The sequence below is a fragment of the Prionailurus viverrinus genome, unplaced genomic scaffold, assembly GCF_022837055.1.
Source record: "Prionailurus viverrinus isolate Anna unplaced genomic scaffold, UM_Priviv_1.0 scaffold_42, whole genome shotgun sequence".
NCBI classification, from domain to species: domain Eukaryota; kingdom Metazoa; phylum Chordata; class Mammalia; order Carnivora; family Felidae; genus Prionailurus; species Prionailurus viverrinus.
Window position 1 is genome coordinate 1,274,904 of NW_025927609.1, and position 24,920 is coordinate 1,299,823.

General features: G+C 60.9%; 1 protein-coding gene across 3 annotated transcripts in view; it reads right to left on the bottom strand.

The window, feature by feature from the left end:
• COL18A1 (collagen type XVIII alpha 1 chain) overlaps positions 1–24,920 on the bottom strand; it is a 91,267-nt gene that overhangs the window by 19,578 nt on the left and 46,769 nt on the right. For all 3 annotated transcript variants that reach the window (XM_047846838.1, XM_047846837.1, XM_047846839.1), the window contains 12 exons: positions 18,901–19,445; positions 12,094–12,180; positions 10,644–10,703; positions 8,733–8,862; positions 4,548–4,618; positions 4,183–4,302; positions 3,632–3,658; positions 2,360–2,422; positions 2,166–2,252; positions 1,713–1,766; positions 1,425–1,583; positions 591–653 (listed from right to left, as the gene is read on the bottom strand). In XM_047846838.1, the coding sequence (XP_047702794.1) occupies positions 591–653; positions 1,425–1,583; positions 1,713–1,766; positions 2,166–2,252; positions 2,360–2,422; positions 3,632–3,658; positions 4,183–4,302; positions 4,548–4,618; positions 8,733–8,862; positions 10,644–10,703; positions 12,094–12,180; positions 18,901–19,445 (1,466 nt within the window). The remainder of the gene's footprint in view (positions 1–590; positions 654–1,424; positions 1,584–1,712; positions 1,767–2,165; positions 2,253–2,359; positions 2,423–3,631; positions 3,659–4,182; positions 4,303–4,547; positions 4,619–8,732; positions 8,863–10,643; positions 10,704–12,093; positions 12,181–18,900; positions 19,446–24,920) is intronic.

The following is a 24,920-nucleotide window of genomic DNA, read 5'->3' on the forward strand; positions in this document are numbered from 1 at the left end:
GTGTCAGACCTGGACAGAGGCTCCCGGGGGGCTGGGAGTGGCCGGCACCCCCACGAGAGCCCCTCTGGCTCGGCTGCTCCCCCAGCGAGAGGCCCTGAGCACCCGGGGTTCACGGAAAACGCGCCTCCTCCGCAGCCCCGAGCAGCCTGGCTCTCACGGAAAGTATCCCACGGAGGACGGCCTCGAAACCCCTCCTGGTTCATTCACCATAAACGACGTGGAGCCACGGGCCCCGGTTGTAACCAGAATGAAAGTTTGGGATGCAGTTTCCAAATCAAGCGAAGTGTCCCCACGACCCCAAACACCTAGTCCAGCTGTCATCAGAAACACTGATCACAGAGTCCCGAATTTTTACACACTTCTCAGCGAACTCCGGACGCCCCAGGCCCCAGGCTCTCAGACCCTGATGACTTAGGCGGACGGTGGATGGTGGCCGTGCACGGGATGACAGGGCCACCTGCCTCCCCGTGGCCACCTTTGTGGCACTTCTCGTGCGGAAGGCCGCCCGGCCGCACCCCCACACCCATCGCCCTCCGGCCGGCACGTGGCACCGGGTCAGGCCCGCACAGACTTCCGGGGAAGTGACTTACGGGGCTGCCTTTCTGGCCAGTCTTTCCTGGTCCCCCGTCTCTTCCTGGAGGACCTGGAGGTCCCTGGGGGAGAAAAAAGCAGAGTGTGGGGCCAGATGGAATTCAGCCGCTGAAAAAGATTCACGGGGCAGCGGATGATTATCCGGGTGTGCACGCTTCCCCAGGGTCGAGGACGCCGAGTGTCTCCCCTGACGGCTCACAGGAGAGCCTGCACACGGGCTATGGGGTGCAGCGGCTCTGCTCGGTTTCTACATTTGTTCCCTTTTCGTTGAGTTGATCGAATAAGGGAGGACGAGAAGGGCCCCCAGACCGTGAGTGAGGGGCTGGTCACTCGAACAGAGCCGGGCGCCATCCACAGGACGACGCCATGAGCGTGCAGATTGGACCTCCGGAGCGCGTCGTCCGGCGAACACGTTCCGTGCACCCGGTTCACGTGGCGCAACTCTGATAGCGACACGTGTGGGAACCTCCAGGCCGCAGGCCCCCCCACCCCGGCATCGGGAGTGGGGGTGGCAGGGCTCTGAGCACCCCACGAGTGGTGAGTCCCAGACGCGGGCTCCTCACGGCCCCCGGGCCTGCAGGCAGGGCCCGCTCCTGGAGACAGACTCTGGGAGGTCCACTGACCCGCCGGAGGCCCGGAGCTGAATGACGCTGCAGGAATCACCCGGTGGGTCGGCCACTCAGGCTCCTCCCCGCCAGGGGCCCAGAGCCAGGAGCCGCCTCCCTGCGATGATCTGGGCAGGGGGGGTATGGGTGGGGACTGGAGTTCACCCCCCACCCCAGGCCAAGCCCGGAGGGGGTCAAGGGCAGGGAGGGGCAGGAGGCAGGCCTTACCGGGGCACCAGGAAGCCCGGGGGCCCCGTCCCGCCCAGGCACTCCAGGAAGGCCTGCGGGGCCTGGGACGTCGGAGCTGTTCATCCCAAAGCGGCCTGGCTCTCCGGGCAGGCCTGGGACGCCGGGGGGCCCCGGGGGGCCGGGGAAGCCTCTCGGGCCCTGGATACAGAGAAACGCAGGATGGTTGTGGCACGCGGCACCCGCCGAGGGATGGCCCTGACCCCCACCCCCACTTGGGCACCACCACCACCACCACCACCACAGGGTCCACATGCCCAGGACACTCACTCGGAGACTCTCCAGGTCACCGCCGAACCCGGACCCCTCCATGTCAATGAAGGTCTGAGGGAAGGAGCCCACGGACATGTCACTGGGGGCCCAGGTCCTTCCACCCGGCCCTCCCCTCGCCCGAGGCCAGCGGGGTGGGGGCTCGACCTGGCAGGATGCTCATCTCGAGCACTGCCCACAGCCCACAGCTGGGAGGTTTATGGCGAGAAGCCATGAGCAGGTAGTGGACGCGCCCGCTGAACAAAAGGAGGCAGAGCCGGGCAGGAGGACAGCCCTGCGGCCCCAACACCCTGTGGCCCAGCAGACAGGGCTGACTCCCGGGCCTGGACACCCTCCCGGAAGGCCGGTCTGGGTCCAAAGAAGGAGGCGTCAGGAAGCCAAGCGAGGTGTGGAGGGTCCCTCCCGGGGCAGCAGGCGGCCCCCCTGCTGGAAGAGGCTGTGGCCGGGACTTACCAGCCTGTCGTGTCTGAAGGAGGGTCCTGGTGGCCCTGGAGGCCCTTGGGGTCCTGGGGGTCCTCTTGGCCCGACTCCAGGGTCCCCCTGGGGATGTAAGACACCAGTTGCATCAGGGCGTACGGCCCTCACTGCGGTCAGGGCTTGAGAGCGTAACGCACACGAACGGAGACCCAGACAGCTGAGACTCTCACCTTCTCGCCCTTGGGGCCCATGTCTCCTGGGGTCCCGGGGAAGCCCTGTGGCCCAGGGTCACCCTGGAAGACAAAGACCATCATTTCGGTCAGGGAGAAGGCCCCTCTGTGCTGTCGCCACCTGTCCCGCCCAAGACACATGGCCGGGGCAGACAGCCAAGTCATCGAGGGGTTGACAGAGGGCATCCGTGCAGGACTCAAGGCAGACGCTGCCCACTGGGGATCTGACCTGAGGGGCCACGTGGACCTTTCTACACAAATGTGACCTGCGACTTCCCATGGATATCCTCACCAGACACTGGCGCTCTGCCCCATATATGCCTGTGCCTGCCCCGTACATGTGTGTGTGTGTGCCTGTCCTGTACGTGTGTGTACCTGCCCCGTACGTATGTGTGTACCTGTCCCATACACTCGTGTGCCTGCATTGGGTGCTGTGGACAGAGTGCCTGCACATTTGCCCCTGGTGGGCGCAGGAGGCTTCTGTGTGCTGGAACATCCACGTTCACGGTGGGGCCCGTCAGATTACAGATTCCCATGCGTTTGCCCAGAGCAAGCTGTCCCTGGAGTCCTTTGGGTCCCAGACGCCCCAGGCCCTGCCCGGCCGAGCACCGGCTGATTTCCTCAGGAGCCACCGGTATTCCCGCAAGTGACTCCACCACCAGGTTAAGTAGGGACTGTCTGGGGTCAGTAGGAAATATCCCTTTCTGCCCCCTCGAATGTTTTCAAGAGGGGTGTGCGGTTAGTCAGCGGCCTGCCCCCATGACCACTTGTCGGGGCGTCATGTCCCGTATCTCAGTTGGCAACTTTCTCGCGCTGTGTTACCATGCTTCTGGGAAATAGCATTTGTTGATTTTTAAAAATCCATAGTTTTCAAGATAGAAGCTCCCATCTGTTGTGACTGCTGGTTGGTCTGCATGGACCCTGCTCCCCCACCCCCCGCCCAGCTACAGGCTGCACCCCTCCCCAACCCACAAACACGCTTCCTATTTCTTTGTTATGTGTTTTTCCCTCTAAGAATCTGGAAGCTACACCTTTTATTTCTTCCCTTTCCTTTTTTTTTCCTGGTAGTTAGCCTAAACTTCTCAATACGTACGCATAACTTAGTATTTTTCTATCAACAGTTAGACTTCTATTTTCTCAACCAAAGTGAAGTTGCATTCAAAGCTAAGTGCATTGGCACTGAGTTTACAGAGTGCCACGGGGTAAAGAAGCCCGAGGGTCTCACACAAATGTCACAGATGGGACCTGGCTGTGAAAGAAAAGTGAACTTACAGGTTTCCCGTCTTCACCAGGATCGCCCTGGAACGTGCAGGAGAACCGTTAGTGACAGAGAATTATACCCCGTCCCCACCCTGATCTGAACATGGAAACGGAGCTGCACTCCAGGCCCCCCGAACGGTGGCGTGTGAGTGTGGAGAGCCTCCCTCCCAGTGCACCGTGGGCTGGCCCTGCGGGGCCTCGCTGGCCACCCCCGGGCACCCTCTTCCCTGACTGCCCCCACCTTGCTAACCAGCCTTCCGACCTGACCGCCCCCGGCCTCGCTAACTGCCCCCCTCCCTGACCGCCCCGACTCCCTAATTGCCCCCTGCCTTGCTGACCACCCCTCCTCCCTGACCACCCCCCCTTGCTGACCACCCCTCACCTCCCTGATCTCCCCCCCTGCCTTGCTGACCGCCCTCTGTCTCCCGAGGAGAGAGGAAGCAGCCTCAGGTCAGGGCCACCCCAAGGTCTCCATCGGGGACGGCTGCTCGGCCGCCTTAGGCCCACCTCCCCCTCCTGTCCAAGCCCCTCCCCCCGGCCCAACCCAGGGAAGACAGACTCACCGGCTCACCGTCCTTTCCGGGAGCACCGTCCTTCCCCGGTGGCCCTGGGGGGCCCGGGGGGCCCTGTGGCCCGGGTACAGGCTGTGCATCGGGGCTCTGTACTGCAGAGCCTGCAGGACCCTGGGGACGAAGAGGAGAGGGCACAGGCTGGGGGGCCGCGGCTGCACCCTCCTGAGTCTCAGGCTGGGCTGTGTATCACAGGGGACGTGCAGAGTGGACATGACAGGCATGGGACACACAGTGGGCCCTGCCCGGTCATCCCTGCCACGTGCTCCCGGGGCTGCGGGCGCAGGAGGAGCACAGAGGAAGGGGTGTGGCAGCTGGAGCTGCATCCGGGTGCCCTGGGGTCAAGGGAGGGGCCTCACCTCTTCCGGGCCGCCCCCAGGGCTCCGAACGCTCCATGCGGTGACGGTGTCTGAGCCGGGGAGGGTCCAAGCTGGGGGAGGCAGAGGCAGCCGTCATACCCGTCGTACCCGGGAGCACGGCCCAGGCTCCACTCTGGGCTCCCCGCCCCGGACCCAGGCTGCGTGCGGCTCCAGGATGCAGTCCCCCCACCACGCACACACACGCGCACACACTCTCATGCGCATGCACACACACATTCACATACATGCACTCATATGCACGTGCACACACGCAATGCATGCACATGCAGACACACATCATTTCTTCTCTTGCTGAACCACGGAAGTTTGTTGCATCTGTCACAACCCTCACCCCCCACGCCACATGCCTCCTAAGAGCTGAGAGTGAGGATGTTTTCTGACAACCAGGCAGTTATACTTAGGATGTTTCAGGCTGTTGCCTGCGGTGACTGAACACGCGGCCCAGATTCAAGTGTCTACACTGGCCCCGCGATGTCCTTGGAAGCTTCCTTCTGGGGATGGTTGACGTTGGAGGCTCCAGACCCCAGGAAGAACGGGCCGAGTCTGGCCTAATCAGCCCTTGGCCTGCCCTGCAGGGCCCCAGAGCTGCAGACAGGGCCCAGAGCTCCAGGGCAGCCACCGCACAGACAAGGAGCCACAGGGCACAGATGCCTGAGGCATGGGCCGTTGGCTGGCCCTGGCCAGCCCAGGACAGTCAGGATGGGCACCTTCCCCTTGTGGGGTGAACTAAGGCTGCTCCCCCAAACCTTCCTCCAAGGGGGTCGGCCCACCCAGTTAGACCGCAGGGACTCACGCCGCTCCTGAGGCCCGTTTCCTGAGGGGACTTGGGGGGAACCACCGCCCCCTTGGTGGGTGTGCTGGGCCCTCTGACGGCGCAGCGGGCTGGGGGCGGGGACTGCACAGGATCTGAGGCCCCTTAGCTGAACAGGGACTGACGTGCAGACTGTTCCGGGGCCTTGCCAGCCTCCCCGCCGGCACAGAAGAAATCGGAGCCACGTCCACGCCCTTGACCACGACCCTGCCAGAGCCTCCTGGATGCCCCTGCGCCCAGCAGCCAGACCACGCCCACTGAGGACCTAGGGAGAGTCCCAGGTTGGTGCCGGAGGGCAGCCCGGCCCCGGCCCCGTGGCGGCCAGCATGGGGTGCACACCTCTCGGGCCCGTATTCCAAATGCAGCATGATTTAAGGCAAACTTAAAACCTCTGCCTCAGTGAACATTTAAACGGCAAAAACCTTGCTAAGAGAAAGCAAAGGAAGAAGCCTTTTCGGAAGACTCCGTTCAGCGTCTGTGCCTTCCGAGGACTGGTTTACAGAGCAAGAGACGCTCCGGTCGGCGCTCGGGCTGGCTCTTCGCGCAGAAACCGGCAAACCGGGTCCGCGGTGCGCGAGGACGCGAGGAGGACGCGGAAAATCACAGCAGCATCACAAAGGGACAGCAGGTGTGGAGGGCTGGCACGGTGTTATCCCAGACTTGTTAGAAAGCCACAGCAACGGGACTGCTGTGAGGACAGACCCACGGAGCAGAGTCCAGAAATAGTCTCACACGTACACGGATGGCTGATTTCCGACCAAGGCACACGTGCGGCTCGGCGGGAGGAAAGACCGTCTTTCCGGTAAGTGGCGCCGAACAGACAGCCGTGCTTCATTCCACACAGAAACCTAACTCAAAGCGGGTCACAGGACCAAATGCAAAACCCAAAACCGTAACACGACCAGACACATCAGAAAGCCCCTGGGACCGTGGGCAGGGAGACTTTCTAGCTCTGACACCAGAAGCGAGATCCACACGTGAACGAACTGATAAATTGAGTTTCATCCAAATTAAAAACCAATCTGTTCTGCTCTTGTACAGACGCTATTAACAAAACGGAAAGATAAGCCACAGACTGAAAAAATATTTGCAAAACACACACCCGACAAAGGAGTCCCATCCAGAACATAAAGAACTCTCAAAAGTCAGGAACTGGGAAACAGCCGCTAAGATTTGAACAGATGCTTTACGGAAAACAACGCACAAAGGGCAGGCAAGATCAGCACGTGGAAAGATGCCCCACGTCATCAGTCATCAGGGGGCGGCTAATCACACGGCCTTGAGCCGCCCTGTGCACCTGCCGGGATGCTGGCAATGGCACGTGGCCACGCCCAGCGCCACCGGGAACCGCGGGGAAAGGTCGTCTGCGGCAGCATCTTCGATAGTCAAACACACACCTGTCCTGTGGCCCAGCCATTCTACCCAAGGTGTCGAGCGGAGACACAGCAGCAGGTGTCCCTACAGAGGCTTCCCCTGGAGCCCCACAGCACCTTTAGCTGTGACAGCCCCCAGCTGGAAATGACACAAAGGTCCACTGGCAGGTGAGTGGACAGCCAACTTCGGGTCCTTCCACACGGTGAAACCGCGCCCGAACCAACAGTGCAAAATCACACCTTGCTGAGCGTCAGCACAACGGTGCTGAGTGGATGAATCCAGACAGGAAGGCAGAGCGTATGGTTCCACGTACGGAACCTTCCAGAAAACACCAGCATCTACCAGCAACAGAAGGCAGATCAGGGGGCACCTGGGAGGGGTGTGGGGAGTAGGAGGGAGGGACCGCAAACTGCATAACGAGTATCTGGGGCTGGTGGATGCGGTCATGCCCTGATCGTGACACTTTCACGGGTGGACACACAGGTCAAAACTTATCAGATTGCGTGTTTCAAATTTCAAATAAGTGCAGTTTACTGTATGCTGATTACACTAAAAACAAAAACAAAAAGTGACCCCAGGCCCATCAAGCCTCCCCCCAAGGGGTCCTGGGTCAGCCCTGGGCTGGGGTCCCAGGCCACGGAGCACAGTGGGCTGACCCTGGGACCCTGATGGGGCCCGAATCCCTCACTCAGGACCCTGAGGGGCCAGACTCTTCACCGTCATCCAGCATGGCCGGGCCCTTGGGAAGCACGTCTGTGACAAATGCCGTAACTAGGTCCTTGGAGAAAGGGCACCCAGAACAGGGACCGTGGGGCCCTGGGGGACCGATGCCAAGTCTCTCCCTATTTTTTCTGTTTCTAAGTTTCGGAGGCAGCAATGAGCATGTATTATTTCAGTAATTTTTCAAAAGCAATAAATGTTTTTCTCTAAAATAAAAACAAACGTCTGCATACTTTTCTACAGCCTTGACGGAAGTATGGAAGGCAGAGCCCTGAGGAGGTCTCCTGAGCTCGCCGGCCCCTGGTGATCCTGTCGGACGCTAGTCTGGGCGCTGCTGTGAAGGCCCCCCCGCAGGCGTCGCAGGTGACTAAACAGCCGTCGTGCAGGTAGGGAGATCATCCTGGGCTACTGGGGTACAACCCGCTAACCACACGAGGCCCCAGAACAGAAGAGGCGGGAGAGGAGAGGCAGGAGGGGGCGTCTGAGACGTGCAGAGCACGAGAAGACTCCATCTGCCGTGGCTGGCTCTGGAGTGGCCAGGAACGGAGGGGCGTGGGTGGCCCGAGAACGTGAGACCCGTCGCTGGCCGACAGCAGTGAGGACCGGGAGCCTCCGTCCCACGGCTGCGGGGAACTGGATTCTGCCACCAACCTGAGCGGGCGGGGAGCCCACCCCCCGCGGGGCCTGCAGGAGAGGACACGGCCCTCGGGACGCGAGGCGAGACACGAGCGCCCTCCCAGCGGCCAGATGTGTGGCCGTCTGCTGGCAGCGACAGACGGCAGACGCGTTGACACTCCATTTTCAGTGGCCCGGCCGCGGGTAGGTCCACACCGCACCCCCCGGGGCAGCAGACCCCCAAGGCCACCGGGAAGCATCCTTGCCCCCAAATGCCGACCCACAGCATTCCACGATTCATCGGACAACTTGTACGATGATTTGTCATCCTTCAAAACCAAATCTCAGGTCCTCCTGGCGAGCCTGCAGCACAGGACGCCCCACGGACCCACCGGCACAAGAATGCCGGGAACGAGACACGGAAGGAAAGGCCACGCAGCGGCCCTGCCCTGACTCTCCTGCGGCCACGAGGGGGCAGGCGGGCACTGACCGCTCCCCAGTCTGGGCGCATTTGTGACGGCAGGGAGCCCCTCGCCGGCGTGCACACGACTGACACACGTGTGCCACTGACACACACACCACACAACCACACGCCACTGACACGCTCAAACTGACACGCACACCCCATCAGTAAACAGTTCTACCTCCCAACGGAGACATCGTGGTTTCTTCCTCAATTTCTTCAGTTCTGGAATCTTCCACATTCCTGCCTCCAGCCAAGGGCGGAGAAGTGACCGGTGGAGCCTCGGGGAGGCTGGGCTTTGGGGACAGACCCTGGCAAGGTGAGAGGGGGAGACAAGTCCATTATGTGGCAGACGCGGATGTGCCGTGGCAGGTGCTGGGTTATGACACGTGTGGTCTGCGTGGATTCTTGAAGAAGTTCCGGGACTCCCCACAGCTTCTTCTTCCGAAACAGCCGTGGGGATGGGGTCCCGGCCCTGCGAGCCCCCGGACGCCCCAGCCTGCAGGTCCCCCCGTGCGGTAGGGACGCACCAGCACCCACTATGCTTGCCCAGGGCCCCGGGACAGCCCCGAGGGGACACTCCCCGAGGTAGGACCCACCCGGCGAGGGCAGCCGGAGGCCTTCAGAGGAAGGGAGCCTCCAGCATTTCACGGCACAGACGGCATGTGGCGCGACCTGTCCTCGGCAGGGGTCACGACCGGGGGACTCCACGGCCAGGGACGGGTGACTTGCACCCACCCTTGAGGAGGCAAGACCGGCTCTGCTCTGAAAACGCCTCTTCCTGGTCCCCAGAGGCACCCGGGAGCCTCAAGGACGTGGGCACAAGCTGACGTTCAAACACACAGTCAAGATGCTTCCCGCAACTGTCCGCCCCACGTCTGGCAGGAGCTCCCTGGTGACGCCGTGCGGGTCAAGGCACTCGGGGACCGGCGTGCCCACGAGGCCGGAGGGCTGGGGGGCCCGGAGCCGGACATCAGGCCTCCCCCGAGGCCCCAGCCACACATGCGGGAAGGCCCCCCGGGACCCATGAGCCCTGGCTGGCCCCCCGACATCCCTGCGCCACTGAGCACGAGAGGGTGGAGAACACGGAGAGCCGGCAGGGGAGCCCCCGCAGGCCGCTCGTGCTCTGGCCCGGCCCGCCCACCCCGCACAGGCTGTGGCCCAGTTCCTCTGTCGTCACCCTAAGCAGCCGGCCGGCCGGATTTCCCCAGCGGAACCTGGCCGGGTGTGGGTTCCCAGTTCAAGTACTGACGACCACGGGGCGGACCCGCCCTGGGCCGGCCGCTCGTCTAGCCCACTGAGACGGGATGCAGAGCTTCGGCACTTCCCACCGCGGCCCCGGCACTGCTCGGATACGTTTCCACGGGGGTCTCTGCGCTCCCAAAGCAACGATTTGCCCCCAGGCACCCTGGTAGGGACGGGAGCTCGGTGGGTGAAGGGGCGAGCGCCCAAATCCAACCCGCGTCTGTGGGGACGCACGGCCCGTCTGACCCGGGCACTGCCGTCGGGCACCGCGCACCGACGCCTGCTGTGAGCGGGGCCCTGCTGGGCGCGCCTCCCAGGACTGCTCCGGCCGGCGCGGGGCCAGGGGGTCCCCAGCACCCCCTGTGTGGGTGGAGCTCAGCACCCTGCCTGTCCTGGCCCCTCGATGCCCAAGCCCCGGGCCGGCAGGAGCGGAGGGCGCAACACTGTGGTGCAAATGCAGACAAGCGGCCTTTCCCCCTCCCGCTCGCTGTTTTGGGTTTCGGGACCTGGGCGAGCTCAGACTTGGCCTCCAGAAACCTCCTCGCTGTAAGGCCCGCCCACCCTCCCTTTGTGTCTGAGCTACAAACCCGCTAGTACTCCGCGGCCCCTCCAAGCTAACGGGGAGGCGTAAACAGAACATCAACGTCACCCCAGAGACCCAACGAGGGGTTAGACTCAGAAACCGAATTTTAAATCCCTGGTGACAGGAGTGAGAGGGTGCGTTCCCGTGTCCCGCTGGGAACGTGTCCTCAGGTCGCAGGGAGCGCCTGGAGTCCCCCACGCGTGTGCACCCGTGTGCTCACACAGCCTGTCGGGACAGGGTCCCGCCAGGACTCACGGAACTCACCGACTGCTCCCTGAGAAGCTCCCGGTTCTCCTCCAGCCCGCTCCCGAAGTCTCCAGACACCTGACGGTCGCAGGAAAGAAGGAGCCGGTGACCGAACCCCGTCCCTGGGTGGCGTCAGCAGGCACGCCGATCAGACCAACTAGGACGCCCCTCTGGGAAACGGTGCGGCCGCCGGCCACACACATAGAACCGTGAAGAAACACGCTCCTTCCTTCTGCCTGGTCATCCCGCTCCTGGGACACTGTCCCAGGAAACAGCCAGAGGAGAGAGGCCCTGCGGAGGGGGCTCCGGGCACAGATTTGTCAACTCAAAGGCCACACCGGGGGACGGCCTCACGGAGCTGAATGAGGTGGCCTGCGGCCACAGGAAACGTGAGCCATCGTATCGTCCCTGCCCTGGTCACTGCACGTGGCTGACGACCTCGTTCTGTTCACAACCGTGCGGTCACTGGGGGCATTTTTGAGATCCGGATTCTCCCTGGGAACACGGGCTTTCCTCCCCTTCTGTCACTCACACGCCCTGGGAAGTGGATCTTCTTAGGTCCCATGCACACACGCTCTCTCACACAGGCACGCACACACACTTCTCATACAGGTATGTGCACGCAGTCTCTCACGTAGGCACGTGCACACGCTCTCTCACACGTGCACACAATGCTCTCTAATACAGGCGTGTGCACACACACATGCTCTCTCACAAAGGCACACGCATGCACATGTTTCCTCATACAGGTGTGTGCACGCACAGTCACTCACGTATGCACACCCATACACACACATGCACACACATATGCTCTCTCACAGGCACACACATGCTCTCAAACATGCACACATGCACACACACTCTCATACAGGCACGTGCACACACACGCGGTCTCTCACAAATGCACACACACACACAATCACAAACAGGCGTGTGCATGCACAGTCTCTCATTCACGCCTGCACACACACATGCTCTCTCATACATGCACACACGCTTTCTCACAGGCACGTGCACACACACACGCTCTTGCACATGCACACACAGTCTCTCACAGGCACACATGCACACGCTTTCACACATGCACGTACACACACATGCTCTCACACATGCACACTCACACACATGCTGTCTCATGCAGACACATGTGCACATTTTGGCCAAGGTGACCGTCATCAACCATATCACCTAACCGGCTACTCTAGGGAAGCTTTTAACACTCCATGTTTGGTATGTGTTTTTAAGTGGAAAGTTCTAGGCAGGGAATGAATGCTCTTTCTGATGTTACGGGTAAATGAAAATGTCCCAGGTTCTTGATACCCAAATGACATCCTTCAAAGGAGGATGTCCTACCACTTTGGGGTCCCCAGTCCCCACCAACCCTGGGCCCTCTGCCCGTGGTGGGGGGCGAAGCAGGGTGGGGCAGGGGGAGGGAGCTCCGTGGAGCCTGGCCACGGCAGCGACTCACCCCACCGCTGTCCTCGTCGTCCTCCTCCAGACAGTGCAGGGGGCTCACCCGGGGGTCTCCGCGCACCCTCAGCTCCGCGATCCTTCCCTAAAGGCAGAGGGGGAGAGCGGTCACCGTAGGCCCTGAGGCAGTCGGCACGGCCATGCCGGCACCCGGCTCGGAGCCTGGCGCTGCTGAGGATCTCAGCAGGGTCACGGAGCCGACCGAGGTCCAGGACGAGGCCGTCTTGGAGACAGGAGGCCCCTCGGGTCGCTCCCACTGGGGCTCCAAAGGCACTTACGTGAGGGGACGGGGAACAGAGGCCGCTCTCCCAGTCAGTGCCACGGGAGGCAGGGTCGCCAGCGCAGACGTGGAGGGACGGGGCCTGAGGGAGGCGGTGACGGGGACGGGAGAGCCGCGCGTGGCCCCGGCTATTTCGGGGACCGGCAGAGCCTGTGACTGAAAAGCAGCAGGCAAGACTGAAGAAGCCCCAGGGCATACGCAGCGCGGCCCAGCGGAGTCCGTGTGGCGCTCGCTGACTTTCGGGCCCTGAATCGCCTCGGCTGAGACCTCGCCCTCAAGCACGAGAGGCCACCGGGGCCGCTTTCTAAAAGGTTTCCCTGCCTGGAAATGGTGAGTGTCCACACGTGTGGTTTCTAGTATTTTCTTTGTTTTTTACTCAACATTTAACCCACTGGGATTTTCTCCGGCACCTTTTTCCCAAGTAGAAACCACACTTGGTCAATCCTGAGACGTCATGGAAGGGCCTGGGTCAGGGGTCGCCAGAGCTTCTCCGTAAAGGGCCAGCTGGGGAGTCCTCGGTCTCTGTGCTGCCTGGTGCACACCCGCTCGGCATCGGCCACAGCCAGTGCGTGAAGGGCCGAGCACGGCTGTTCCGAGCGTTACCGACACCGAAATGTCATCGTGTCATTTCCACGTTGTAAGAGTCTCCTTCCGATTCGCCCGTTTCAACGTGTCAAACAAACCCTTTCCCACCTGCACAGAACAGGCGATGCCAGACGGGTCCACAGGCCACGTGCTGACTCACCTCGGTTGTTCTGTTTATTCCTCCAAATGACCTTCAGACTCCCTCCATCACGTGACCCCTCCATCCCCTGACCTTCGTGCTCCACACCAGCAAGGAGCACGTGACAGCAAACCAACAACACCCCAGTGGGTCCCCAGAGGAGCCCTGCTTGAGGGCTCCACTTGCTTTCCAAGGCCGCCTCCTCCAGGAAGCACTCCTGGATCTCTACCCAGGGCTGTGAGCACCTCAGGGGCCAGTCCTGCCAGACTCCGTACTCCCGGCTCCACTCCCCAGCTGCTGACAGTGAGGCCTGTGGGGCCGTGTCCCATCTCCGTGTGTGGCTATGTGTGCGTGCCCGTGTGTGCGCATGTATGTGCCGTGTGGGTACATGCTTACACGCATGTATGTGCACCTGCCCCTGTGCTTACATACACGTGCCCTTGCTCACACGTGCTCATTCAGGCACACACACCTGCTCCTGGGAGGCCAGTGAGGGCGGTCGGGTCCAGGTGGGACTTGGGTGGAGGGAGACCCTCGGCTCCAGTTACCGCGAGGTCCTCGTTTTCCCAACGTGCAGGGGAAGGAGGCGGCTGAGGAGGCGGGCGGGGAGCAGTCGGGACGCAGGTGGGTGATCTGTGCTCTGTGCACACACGCGGTGTCCTCCTTTGCAAGTATGCACAAAAGAGCCGCCATCACGGGCAGCTGGTATGACTCAGGGCCACCAGAGCGGCCACCGGCTCACAAGCTGACGTGGGGTGCGCCAAGTGGCAGAGGGTCACTTCCTGCAGCTGGGCTGACTTCGGAAGGCGGTGAAAACGTGGCCGTGGGCAGGACCACGTACCTCATCCTCACCGTTCTCCCACCAGCCACAGCGTGTTCTGGAAGACCAGAGGCAGGAGCTGCCCGTGGCTCCACAGTCAAAGCCCAGAAGGAAGCCGCCCTGGTTCTCAGTTGGACTCAGGATGGTCATCAGTTCTAGAAGGTTCTTCCGGGCACCTGGGTGAGGACCAGCACGTGCCAAGTGATGTCCAGGCCTCGTGGCGCTCCGAGGCAAGCTGACAGACGGTGGCCGGACCCTGGGGCTGAGGGAGCTGGGGGCAGGGTTGCTGTCCACAGGCCTGTACCCAGGCTGCTAGGTGGCCTCACTGGGGGAGGGTGGTGGTGGCATCCTTCCGGAAGCATGGAGCTGAGAACTCCATCTCTTTAAGGAAGAAGGTGACCCGGCACAGAGAGCACGGTCTCAGGGGCCAGAGATGTTTCAACCACACCAACAGTGGCCTGTGTCTAACCCCGAGCCCAGCAGGCCACCCCCACCGCAGCCACTGCTGCCCCTTCAGACCCGGAGTCACCCTCGCGGTCCCTGCCTCCTCCTGCCGCCGTCCCCCAGGCGCAATGCCGCCCTGCAGCGTCCCGGCAAAGTGCAAGGTCAGAGTGGGGCCCAGCCTTCCTCACAGTGGTCACCGGGGAACTCACTGCAGAGCCATCAGCGGGACTCAGGGACGGCCTGCCCGACCGCGTGGCACGACTATTGAGAGCTCCTCCCTGTGGACCGTGGCGGGGAGAGGACGGGCGGCACAGGGACTGGCCGCAGGCAGGTCCCCGGGGCTGCGCCCGGGGCGAGAGGAAGTCCGCGCCCGGGTGCAGGGAGTCAGCTATGATCAGTGCTTGGTATATGTGAGGGACAAGTGTCCCTCCCTTCAAATTCTTGGACGGTCCAACCACCACGGAGGGTGGCCAAGCCACGCGGGAGAGGTGTGTGAGCGTGTGTGAGAGCTTTGTGTGGATGGGTTATGCGTGAGCACGTGCGTGCGTGTGAACGTACACGTGTGCGTGTGAGCAGATGTGTGCATGCAGTGACAGCACGTGAGAGAGCGTGTGCCAATGTGAGGCGTGTGCGCAAGGGTGTGAGAGCAGGCGTGTGCCTATGTGCATGAACGTGTGCACATATGTGTGCGTGCAGTGAGAGCATCGTACGAGAGCACACGTGTGCACATAAACACGTGTGCGGGTGTGGTGAGAGAGGGGTGTGCACGTGAGCACAAGTGTGCAGACCAGGAGCAGGGAGCGTTGCAGCGAGGCCCCTGTCCATCTGCACACACAGGTGCCCTCCACCAGCCAGGTTCCTGGGGGCACCATCGCCCACGGGAAATCTGGGCCGTCCTGTAAAAATGCAGGGGTCAGGTCAGGGGTCAGCACCGGCATCGTGCTGGGGATGCAAGTTCTCGACCTCAGTCCTGTTGAAGGAGGGACAGGGTCGCCCAGGTGACCGAGTTTGAAGACGCAAGGACAGCACAGGGAGGGTGTTAAATTCTAGAAGGTCGAGCTCTCCACGGGGCAGCAGGGTGCCCTGGGAGGTGGCGGCCATGAGGGGAGGGACGGGCGCTCCCGGCAGGTGGGGTCAGGGGGCCAGACCTCCGCCGTGACCGTCCCCACAGACCCGTCCCTCGAGGCTCCGAGCTGCCAGCAGCTGAGGCTGTTCGCCGGGCTGCCCGCTGCTCCGGGAGCCGCATGCGCTTCCCCGGGGACACGTTTAGTGGGGAAGACGTCAGTGGTGCAAAAGCCACAGACACACTGCAAATATCGGACGGGCTTGGAAGCAGACGTGGAATCTGGAGACGTCGCACTTTGTTAACCGTCTGGAACGTGTCCCGTCGCTGCCACGCTGCCGGCTGCGTGGCCGAGTCGCACAATGAGAACCCCGTGCTGCGCACGCTTGTCACTGAGGTCACTGGCCGCGGGCTGCCTCCCTGGGCCCCCCGGGTTCTCGGAGGTGGCCTTGACCCGGCCTCGGGGCCCTGCTGGGAAGCGCTGCATCCTGGTCGCGGGCGGGGGGGGCTGAGTGAGCCCGTGGGGGGGGAGGTGGCTGGTGGCGCTCCGGGCCGGACTCCCTCGCCCTGTCACCCACGCCGGCTGCGCTGTGGCTGCCCCGCTTCCTCGGGCCCCGGCCCCGGTGGCTCCTGACCGCCTGCCTGCGTCACCCTGGCCGCCGGCACGACACCATCTGCTTCCTCTTGGTTCCTTCTCGTGGGGGCGCGTCCGGGCCCCTCCTCTCTCTCCCCCAGTCGTGGCAGGAAATGGCAGGGATGCGGCGGCATCTCGTCGAGGCCGTCCTACCGCACGTCACGTCAGGTGAGCACGGTGCGTGTCATAGGAGGGGTGTGGGGCGGGGGATGGCAGTGACCGGGGCGCCCGGCTCTCCCTCGCTCAGGAGGCGCGGGCCTGGGTGCTGGGCTTGGGGGCGACAGGCCCCTGACCACCCTTTCCCGGCCATCCCGGGCGTCGAGCCTGCCGTGGCTGCGGGGCACCCTCCTGGCATCAGTGGACGGGGCGCTTATTTCTGTATAACGTGGCCCACAAGGCCGCGTGCGGGGGGAAGTCCCCGTCGAACAAGGCAGGTGAGCGCTCAGCATGAGGTGCGGCGGCTGGAGCACAGCCTCCGGGAAGGCAGGGCCGCGTCTGCTCCAGGGGTGCGGCGGGGGCACCCGCAGAAGCCCCCCGGCGGCCAGGGAGGAGCTGCACAGAGCGGGGGAAGGGGGAGCGAGTCGAGGGAGACGCGGCCGCAGAGCTTTAGAAACGGTTAAAAAAATGAAAAGGCACACAACCGCCGAAAGGGTTGGCGATAAGGCAAGCGCTGTCCGAACCGCACGGAAGGCAGGACTTCCCAGGAGACGCTCGCTACCAAAAGTGACTCAAGAAGAAGAAGAAGCCCGAAGAGACCAGTTTTTCTGACCAGAGGCAAACAATCAAGGTTCTGTCCGGACCCGCCTGGACCGCCCGGGAGGGGCCGGAGGAGACGCCGCCCAGCTTCCTCCCGGCGCCCTAAGCCCCGAGCTCGCTTCTGCCAAATCTTATAAATCACGTGACGTGAGTGATTCTTCTCCAGGAACTTCAATTCAGAAAGTCTGCAAAACCCGCTGCTAAACCGATTTGTCTCCTGTTCTACAAGCTTCTCTCGGCCAGCTGGAATCCGTTCAAACACCCACACGGAAAATTCCTGAAGCCTCTAGTCCGTGGGGACATAAGGAGACTTGGCTCAGGTGCATGTGACACAAGCGAAGTCAGCTGGAAGTCAAGCAGCCACCCGGGGCAAGCAGGCCACAGCCCAGCGCTGACGGAGGAGCCTACACCCCGCTCCAGGAGTCCTGTCTTCCTAACCTTCAGAGACTTGGCCACGATATTACACGCCATGGGCATCTTCTCCCGCCATGGGTATCTTCCACGTAAACACTTTAAATATCTCAACGGTTTGAACAAAAAAGTGACATGGTGAAAACGCAAATGACAAACTGACAGCTAAAATTTTAAGTGCACAAAACCAAGGACCATTTTCTTTCACATATAAAGAGTTTCTAAAAGTCAATAAGAAATTATTGAAACCCCAAGACAAAAGTGCAAAGAACATAAATGGGCCAGTCACAAAAGAAGAAATGCAAATAACCAAAAACCATGTAAAAAAAAAAAATCTAAGTCTGTCTACACTAGCAACCGAGAAATGCAAGTTAAAACACCCAGACACCATCTCAGCCTATTTCCAGTGGCGAATGTGTTTTGCACACGTGACACGCAGCCCTGACGAGGCACAGGGAGGAGGCGCCGGGCGTCCTCACCCACAACAGTGGTGACCCGGGCAACCCTGTCCCCACCCGCACACAGGCAGCCTTTCTGCTGGAGTGTTAGAGACGTGGGGACACACGGGACGCTTTTTTGTCCTCAGCTTCCCGGGAAGTCACACAACAAACAGCCAGTGGACACAGCCCCCGCCTCGACAGACGGCTCTCTCTGACTTCTTTGCAGTTAATCACGTTTGAGGATCAAAGCGAAAACACAAAGAGGCCCAGTTTCGTATCAAAGTCCTGCTGGCTCCCAGACCCCAAGGGTTAAAGTTCCTGCCAGAGGCGAAAGGTCAGCTTTCAGCACCCAAGTCACCAGGACTTAGAACAACTTTCATGAAGCAGCCTTTCTCTAGGCAATAATTAACTTTCTGTCCCCCGGGGACACGGCCCCTTCCAGCACACACAGGGGCCCCTGTCTGGACCGCTGAGCAGGGACGCTCTAGCCGCCGGCTGGCTCCAGTGTCAGGGTTTGGGGGTCTGTGGGTCAGTGCCCATGGAGGGTGTCCACGCGATGTTCACCGGAGGCAGGGAGTCCGGCTCAAGTTTCCAACAAACGTGGGTGCTGAGGGCCCGGGAGAAAGACCCCCTCCAGGCTCTGGGATCCGCCTGCCCCCAGAATGAAAGGCCGAGGACAGGCCTAGGGGTGGGGGCTTCCCCGAGGACATGGTGGGACCGCCACGAGCCAGTTGCCCTGGCGAAATTCTGCCCTCGCTGCTCGGAAGCTGCGCTGAAGGCCTGCTGAGCAGTTTGGTGAAAATAAGGTCATCGGCACGTTGATGGGGCGGGTGAGTGCGCCCTCCAGGGTGCAGCCCGCCCCCACAACAGCCCACGCTCAGGGCCACGCCGTGTACACAGCTCACGTAGCTGGGCCGGGACGCTGACTCCCATCCGCCCCGTGGGGCAGGGGGGCCCGGACCCCGGGGTCACCGCGGGCACCACGCACAATGGAGGGGCTCTCATGTGCTGCAGATGGGGTCCAGTTGGGAAGGGGACGGTGCCGGGGGGCCTCCGAGACTTCCACCACATCCCCAACCGGGGCCTGCACTCAAGCGGCCGGCGGCCCCGCCCCGCGGGCGGTCCTCTCCCTGGCGCTGCTGCACAAGGCAGGAGGCAGACCGTCCCTTGTCCCCGGGGGCCAGACCCCCACACCAGGGCCGGTCCCCACACCAGCGGTGGCTGTCAGCTTACCTGGAACTTGCTGGGGTCTGCTCCTCCAGCCTGGGCCACGAAGAGGCCGGCGCCGGGCTCCAGCTCCAGGGCCCGTGGGGAGCGCACCAAGGGCACCCTCTGGAACAGCTCGCAGTCCACGAACAGCGCCACGGTCGCGCCGTCCACGCTGAGCGCGAAGCGCGTCCACTGGCCGGTGAAGGCGGGCAGGCGGAAGCTGGCGGCCGTGCGGGTGCGGGTGGCGCCGGGCTCGGTGTACAGGAGCTGGATGTGCTGCTGCCCGTCACGCACGGCCGACAGCTTCACGCCCACGGAGACCACCGCCTGGGCCGCGTCCGTGATGGCGAACAGCACCCCCGCGCCCTCGGTGGCGGGCCGGACGTGGAAGAGCAGTGAGAAGTCGCGGAAGAACGGGCTGGGGAAGTGGTACCGGGCCACCTGGCCGCTGTTGGCATCCGGGCCGAAGACGAAGGCCGGCCCGACGTCAGGGTCGTCCACCTGGGCGACCTGCTGGGGCGGCGGCTCTCCGAGCAGCTGCAGGAGCCCCACCTCCGTGCCCAGGCTCTCTGCAAAGAGGAGGGAGACCCTGGTGAGGCTGCGCGTGGGAGAGACCAAGCAGGCAGGGTGCCAGGGGGACACTGAGTCACGAGGGGCTCCCCACCCGCCTGGCACCTGCCCTGCTTCTCCGGGCACCCTCCCGGGGCCGGGGCTTGTGGCTCACAGGCCCAAGGGGGACGCCACAGGAACCGCCCCAACCAGGGGGGCAAGGATGCGATGGGGCAGCCCGCTGAGGGTGCCGGGGGCTGCGCCCCATCCGCGCCCCATGCTCGGACCCCACTCCACCTCCACGACCCCCATGCCCACCCTCAGACAGCGGGAACGATACTCCGGCACCAGTCGAGGCACCTGCCCGGGGTGCTGACTGCATTACAGAGGAGAGAAAGCTGAACGCCAAGCAGCTCCCTGTGGTTTTACTACGTTACGAACCGGCCTGGAAACTAATCAAAGCCCTGGGGGTAGAAAATCAGAACGGAGGCTGGGCTGTCTCTTGGAGGATCTGTCCTGGCTTGAACCAGTCCTGTGTCCTGCGCCTGCTCGTAGGCGAATCCCACTCAAGTGCCCCAGGTTTGTCGGGGGCTTCCCTCCCCTCCCACGGTGTCCACGCTGCGGTGCCACAGCCACCCTGACCTGGAGAGGGGCCACGTGGTGGATGAGCCACTGGGGAGAACCGTGATCGCCTTCACCAACGGATGCTCACACTGGACGGCCCTCCCTTCTGCTCAAGCACCCTCTTCCTCGGTGTCCTAGAGCACGTGAGCTCTGGTCTAGGCTGGGGACACGGCCGTGGTGCCCGGTGTTCTCCCTCATTTCTCATCCTTCCAGGTGGGACCAGAGGCTGCTGTCAGGGCGGGGGAGGGACACAGGCCCTGCTCTCCACGACCTGGTCCTGGGACCCAGCAGGGCCTGACTTGGCCATGCACCTGTACCTGCCTGAGCCTGCAGGTGTACAACTGAGGAGAACGCCTCCAAGGCACGCAAGCCTGACGACCTCGGACCAGGAGTGCCACCTCTCTGTCCAGGGAGCCCGGTCACCGCCGGACACAGGAGGGGGCACACACCCATTCAAGGAGACACCTATACGTCGGTGGCTTCCTGCATGCACACCCACTTTACCAGGCGGAGCCCAGTCCCCCGTGGTTGGAGCCACGGTCCAGCCACGGGCCCCGACCCAAAGCCTCTTCTCTCAAGACCCCCACCTACTGTCCGGGTGTGGTCGACCTCCAAGGTGTGACTCACACGGGGGAGACGCTCTTCTGGGAAGGGGCTGCCGACGCGCAGATGTCCCGAGGACCGTGGCGAGCGAGCGTGTGACCGTGCGCACGAATATGTGTGCGTCTGTGTGTGTGTGACGGACCTGGGGTCTGTCCCTGAGCCGCAGGGCCAGGCTGACCTGGGACTTCCCAGTCAGAGCAGGGGGAAGAAATACTGAACCCCAACTTCCTAAGGCAAGTTCTGTCTTTCAAAGAGCTCTTTGAGAACAAAGAACGAAAACAGAAGAGAGGCAGACACCACCCACATGAGGACACGCACTTTGGATTCCTGCCAGGCCTGGCGCTCCCGGGCAGGGGTGGGCCTCTCCACTCTGCACGGGCCTGACGTCGCGCCCAGTAGGCAGCACCACCAGCCAGCCGGGGCTCCCCCGCGGCTCACAGGCAAGACCCTCATGCCGATGGGAAGTGGGGACCGGGGGGACCCTCCGGGAAGACGCCGGGCTCTGGGAGGACGGCGGTCCCTTGACGCTCAAAGACAGACACTGCTGGCCACCAAGATGGTGGCTGCTGTGATCGTCCCTTCACGTCAGAAGTCCCCGGGGCCTGAGGGTGCACTCAGGGAGATGTTCTGAGATGAAGAAAACAGGACTCTCAGCGGCCTGTGTGCTAATGGCCCTGCTGCCCTGACTCAGCTGTCCTCAGAGTTACACGTGGATATGCCCACCACTGCCCTTCCTCCCGGGCGGCTAGAAGTTCTCCAAATTAATTCAGAAGGCAAGATGCACCAGCCGCTGTTGTCCTGGGCTGAAAGACAGCAGCATGCTACAGGGGCAGCCCCGTGGACACCAGCGACTCACAGACAGCTCCTTCTTTCTCTCCGTGAAATGCCTCATGGTTCCCATCGGGAGTAAGCCTCTGAAGGCCACGGCCCTAAAATCACTGGAACTAATGAGTGGAACTAATCTGTGACTATAGCAAGGTTATGAGATACAAGATTAATATACAAAATTCATTTTCCTCTATACCAGTAATGAGCAAGCAGAATTTGTAAAACATAATACCATTCACATTAGCATTCCCACAAATTAGATACTTAGGTGTAAATATAACAAATATATGTACAACATCTACATGAGGGAAACTATAAGACTCTGCTGAACTAAATCAAAGGCCTAAATAAACGCAGAGATATTCCATGTTCATGGATAGGAAGACTCAATACTGTGAAGATGTCAGTTCTTCCCAACTTGGTCTGTCTGTAGATTGAATGTGATCCCCATCAAAACCCCAGCAAGTCATTTTGTGGCTATTGATAAACTGATTCTAAAGTTTATAGAGAGACAAAACACCCAGAATAGCCAACACAATGTTGAAAAAGAACAAAGTTGGAGGACCGACACTACTGGCTTCAGGACTCGCTGTAAAGCTACAGGGATCAAGACAGTGTGGTGGTGGAGAAAGGACACACAAATCGATCCATGGGACGGAACGGAGAACCCAGAAGGAGAGCCACACGGAGACAGCCGACGGATCCCTGACAAAGGAGCAAAGGCAATCAAGGGGGCAAAGAGTCTCTTCCACGAGGGGCGCTCGAAGGGGAATCTGGACGCAGACCTTACACTCCTCACAACAGTTCGCTCACAACGGATCGCAGACCCAAACGTAGAATGCAAAACTATCGAACGCCTGGAAGATGACACAGGAGACATCCTCGGGGACCTTGGGCAGGGGGACGACTTTTTAGATACAACACCAAAGGTACAACCTAACTGATAAGCTGGACTGAGTCAAAACGTAAAATCTCTGTTCTGCGAAAGACACTGGTAAGAGATGAGCAGACAAGCCAGAGGCTGGGAGAAATATTTGCAACACGTATATCTGATAAGAGAAGATATATCCAAAATACACCAACACTTAAAACTCAGCAATAAGAAAACGGACAACCCGATTAAAAAGTAGGCCAAAGACGCGAAGAGACACCTCACCAGAGAAGACATACAGACGTCACACGTCATCAGGAAAATGAAAATGAGGAGGGCACCTGTTGGGATGAGCACTGGGTGTTGTGTGGAAACCAACTGGACAATAAATTTCATATTAAAAAAGAAAGAAAGAAAATGAAAACGACAACGACGTCACCGTGCACCCGTGAGAACGGCCACAACCCGGAACACCGACAGCACGGATCGCTGGCGGGGACGCGGAGCAAGAGGAACGCTCCCTCACCGCTGGTGGGAAAGCAGAGAGGGGCAGCCGCCGCGGAGGAAGGTTTGCCGGTTTCTTACAAAACCGAACACGCTCTGACCATACGACCCAGCGGTCGTGCTCCTTGAGGTCTACCCAGAGGAGGTGAACGTTCACGTCCACACGACAACCCGCAGGCGGATGTTTCCGGCAGCTTTATTCATAACTGCCAGACCTTGGAAGCCACCAAGGTGCCCTTCGGGAGGTGATGGGCAAACACACGGGTGCGTCCAGACGACGGGATGGTATTCGGCGCTAAGAAGGAACGGGCCGTCACGCCACGAAGACACGGAGGGTCCGCGGGTGCATCTCACTAAGTGACAGCAGCCAATCTGAAAAGGCTGAATCCTGTACGATTCTATCTGTGCGACGTTCTGGAAAAGGCAGGACCATGGAGGCAACAGCAAGTTCAGGGGTTGCCAGAGGTAGTGGGGGTGGTGTGGATAAATGGATAGAATGCGGAGGCTTTTAGGGCAGTGAAAACACTCCCTCCTCATTACAACGCCGTGACGGTGGACAGCTGTCATTATACATCTGTCCAAACCCACACAACACGCACCACTAAGAGCGAGTCCAGTGGAAACTATGAACTCTGGGTGATGAGGTGTCAGTGCAGGTTCATAGATGGCAATAAACGCACAAGTCAGGTGGAGGATGTTGACAGCGGGGGAGGCTGTGCGTGTGTGGGGGTGGGGGCAAGTGGGACACTTTTTGACAATCCACTGAGATGAGACGAGCCAGTTATCAGCCACATACACCCAACAACGGTGGAGAAGGTCCCTGAGACACTGTCTCATCCTATTTTCTTGTTAGACTAGAACATAAGGACCTGAGTGAGACCCATGTGCAGAGGCTCCCTGAACCTAATGAAGTGTTTAAAGAAAGCTCCGGACCTGTCATGTTGTTACATACAGTCGCAACCACAAAGGAAAAAATGTCTGGGGTGAGTGCGGAACGTAAGGTCAATGTCAAAGAGGAAAATACACTGAGAACAAACATTTCAGGAAACATCAAAGGCCGTAAAGGTGGACTGAGAGACTAATGAACACCCTCGGAAGTGGAGACGTGCTCTCACCCCGTGGGCTCCACCTTTAACAACCACACTTGTCTGCACGTTGTGCACACACTGTGGCCCCAAGATGTCCATTCCACAATGTCTGGAACCTGCACATGGTCCTTTGCAGGTGTGATTAATGTTTCGGCCCCAGATGGGGAGATTAACCAGATCTAATGACACACATCCTTAAAAGCATGTGTGTCTCCCAGCCAGGGGCACTTGGGCAGCCCCCAGAAGCTGGAAAAGGCAGGGGACGGACTCTTCCCTGCAGTCCCCAAAAGGAACACAGGACAGACACCTTGATTTTAGCCCAGTGAGACGGATTTCGGAATTCTGCCCTACAGAACCGTCAGGTTGCACACCTGTATTGTTTTAAGCTGCTAAGTGCGATTATTTGTTACAGCAGCCACAGGATATCCGCACGTACGCAAATCCACAGAGGGAACGGAAAACCAGCAGTGAGGGGCTCGGGAGCTGGCTTCAGCTCTCTCTCGTGTGACTCCCATCTCAATGCCAGTGTAGCTCATGAGCTAGTTCTGGGATAAAAATGGAGAGAAGCAGCAGAGGACAAGATGATGGGGCAGAGTGGTCCTAAGGGATGAGAATGGCAGGCAGAGACGGCCCCCCAGGGCCAGAACTTGTGGGCTTAGGAGAAGGAAGGCTCAGTCTAAGCCCCAGCTGCTCTGCACCCTCTCTTCTCCTCGGAACTGAGGCCCATGTCTGCAGAGCCTGCTCCTTCCAAGTGGGGCTGCCCACAGACCTCTGTGTAAGGAGCCCTGTCAGGAGGCAGGCGTCCCTGAATAGTTCTACGTACTTCAAACACATGCCGAGGCTCCCGGAACACTGGATGTGCTGCTTGGAGTGGACAAGGCAGCACCCACAGCCACTCTTGCCGGTCACAAAGTCAGCCTCTCTGGGCGCATGGCCCCAGTATAGGAAGGGGCTGCTGAGCCTCCTGCGTACTCCAA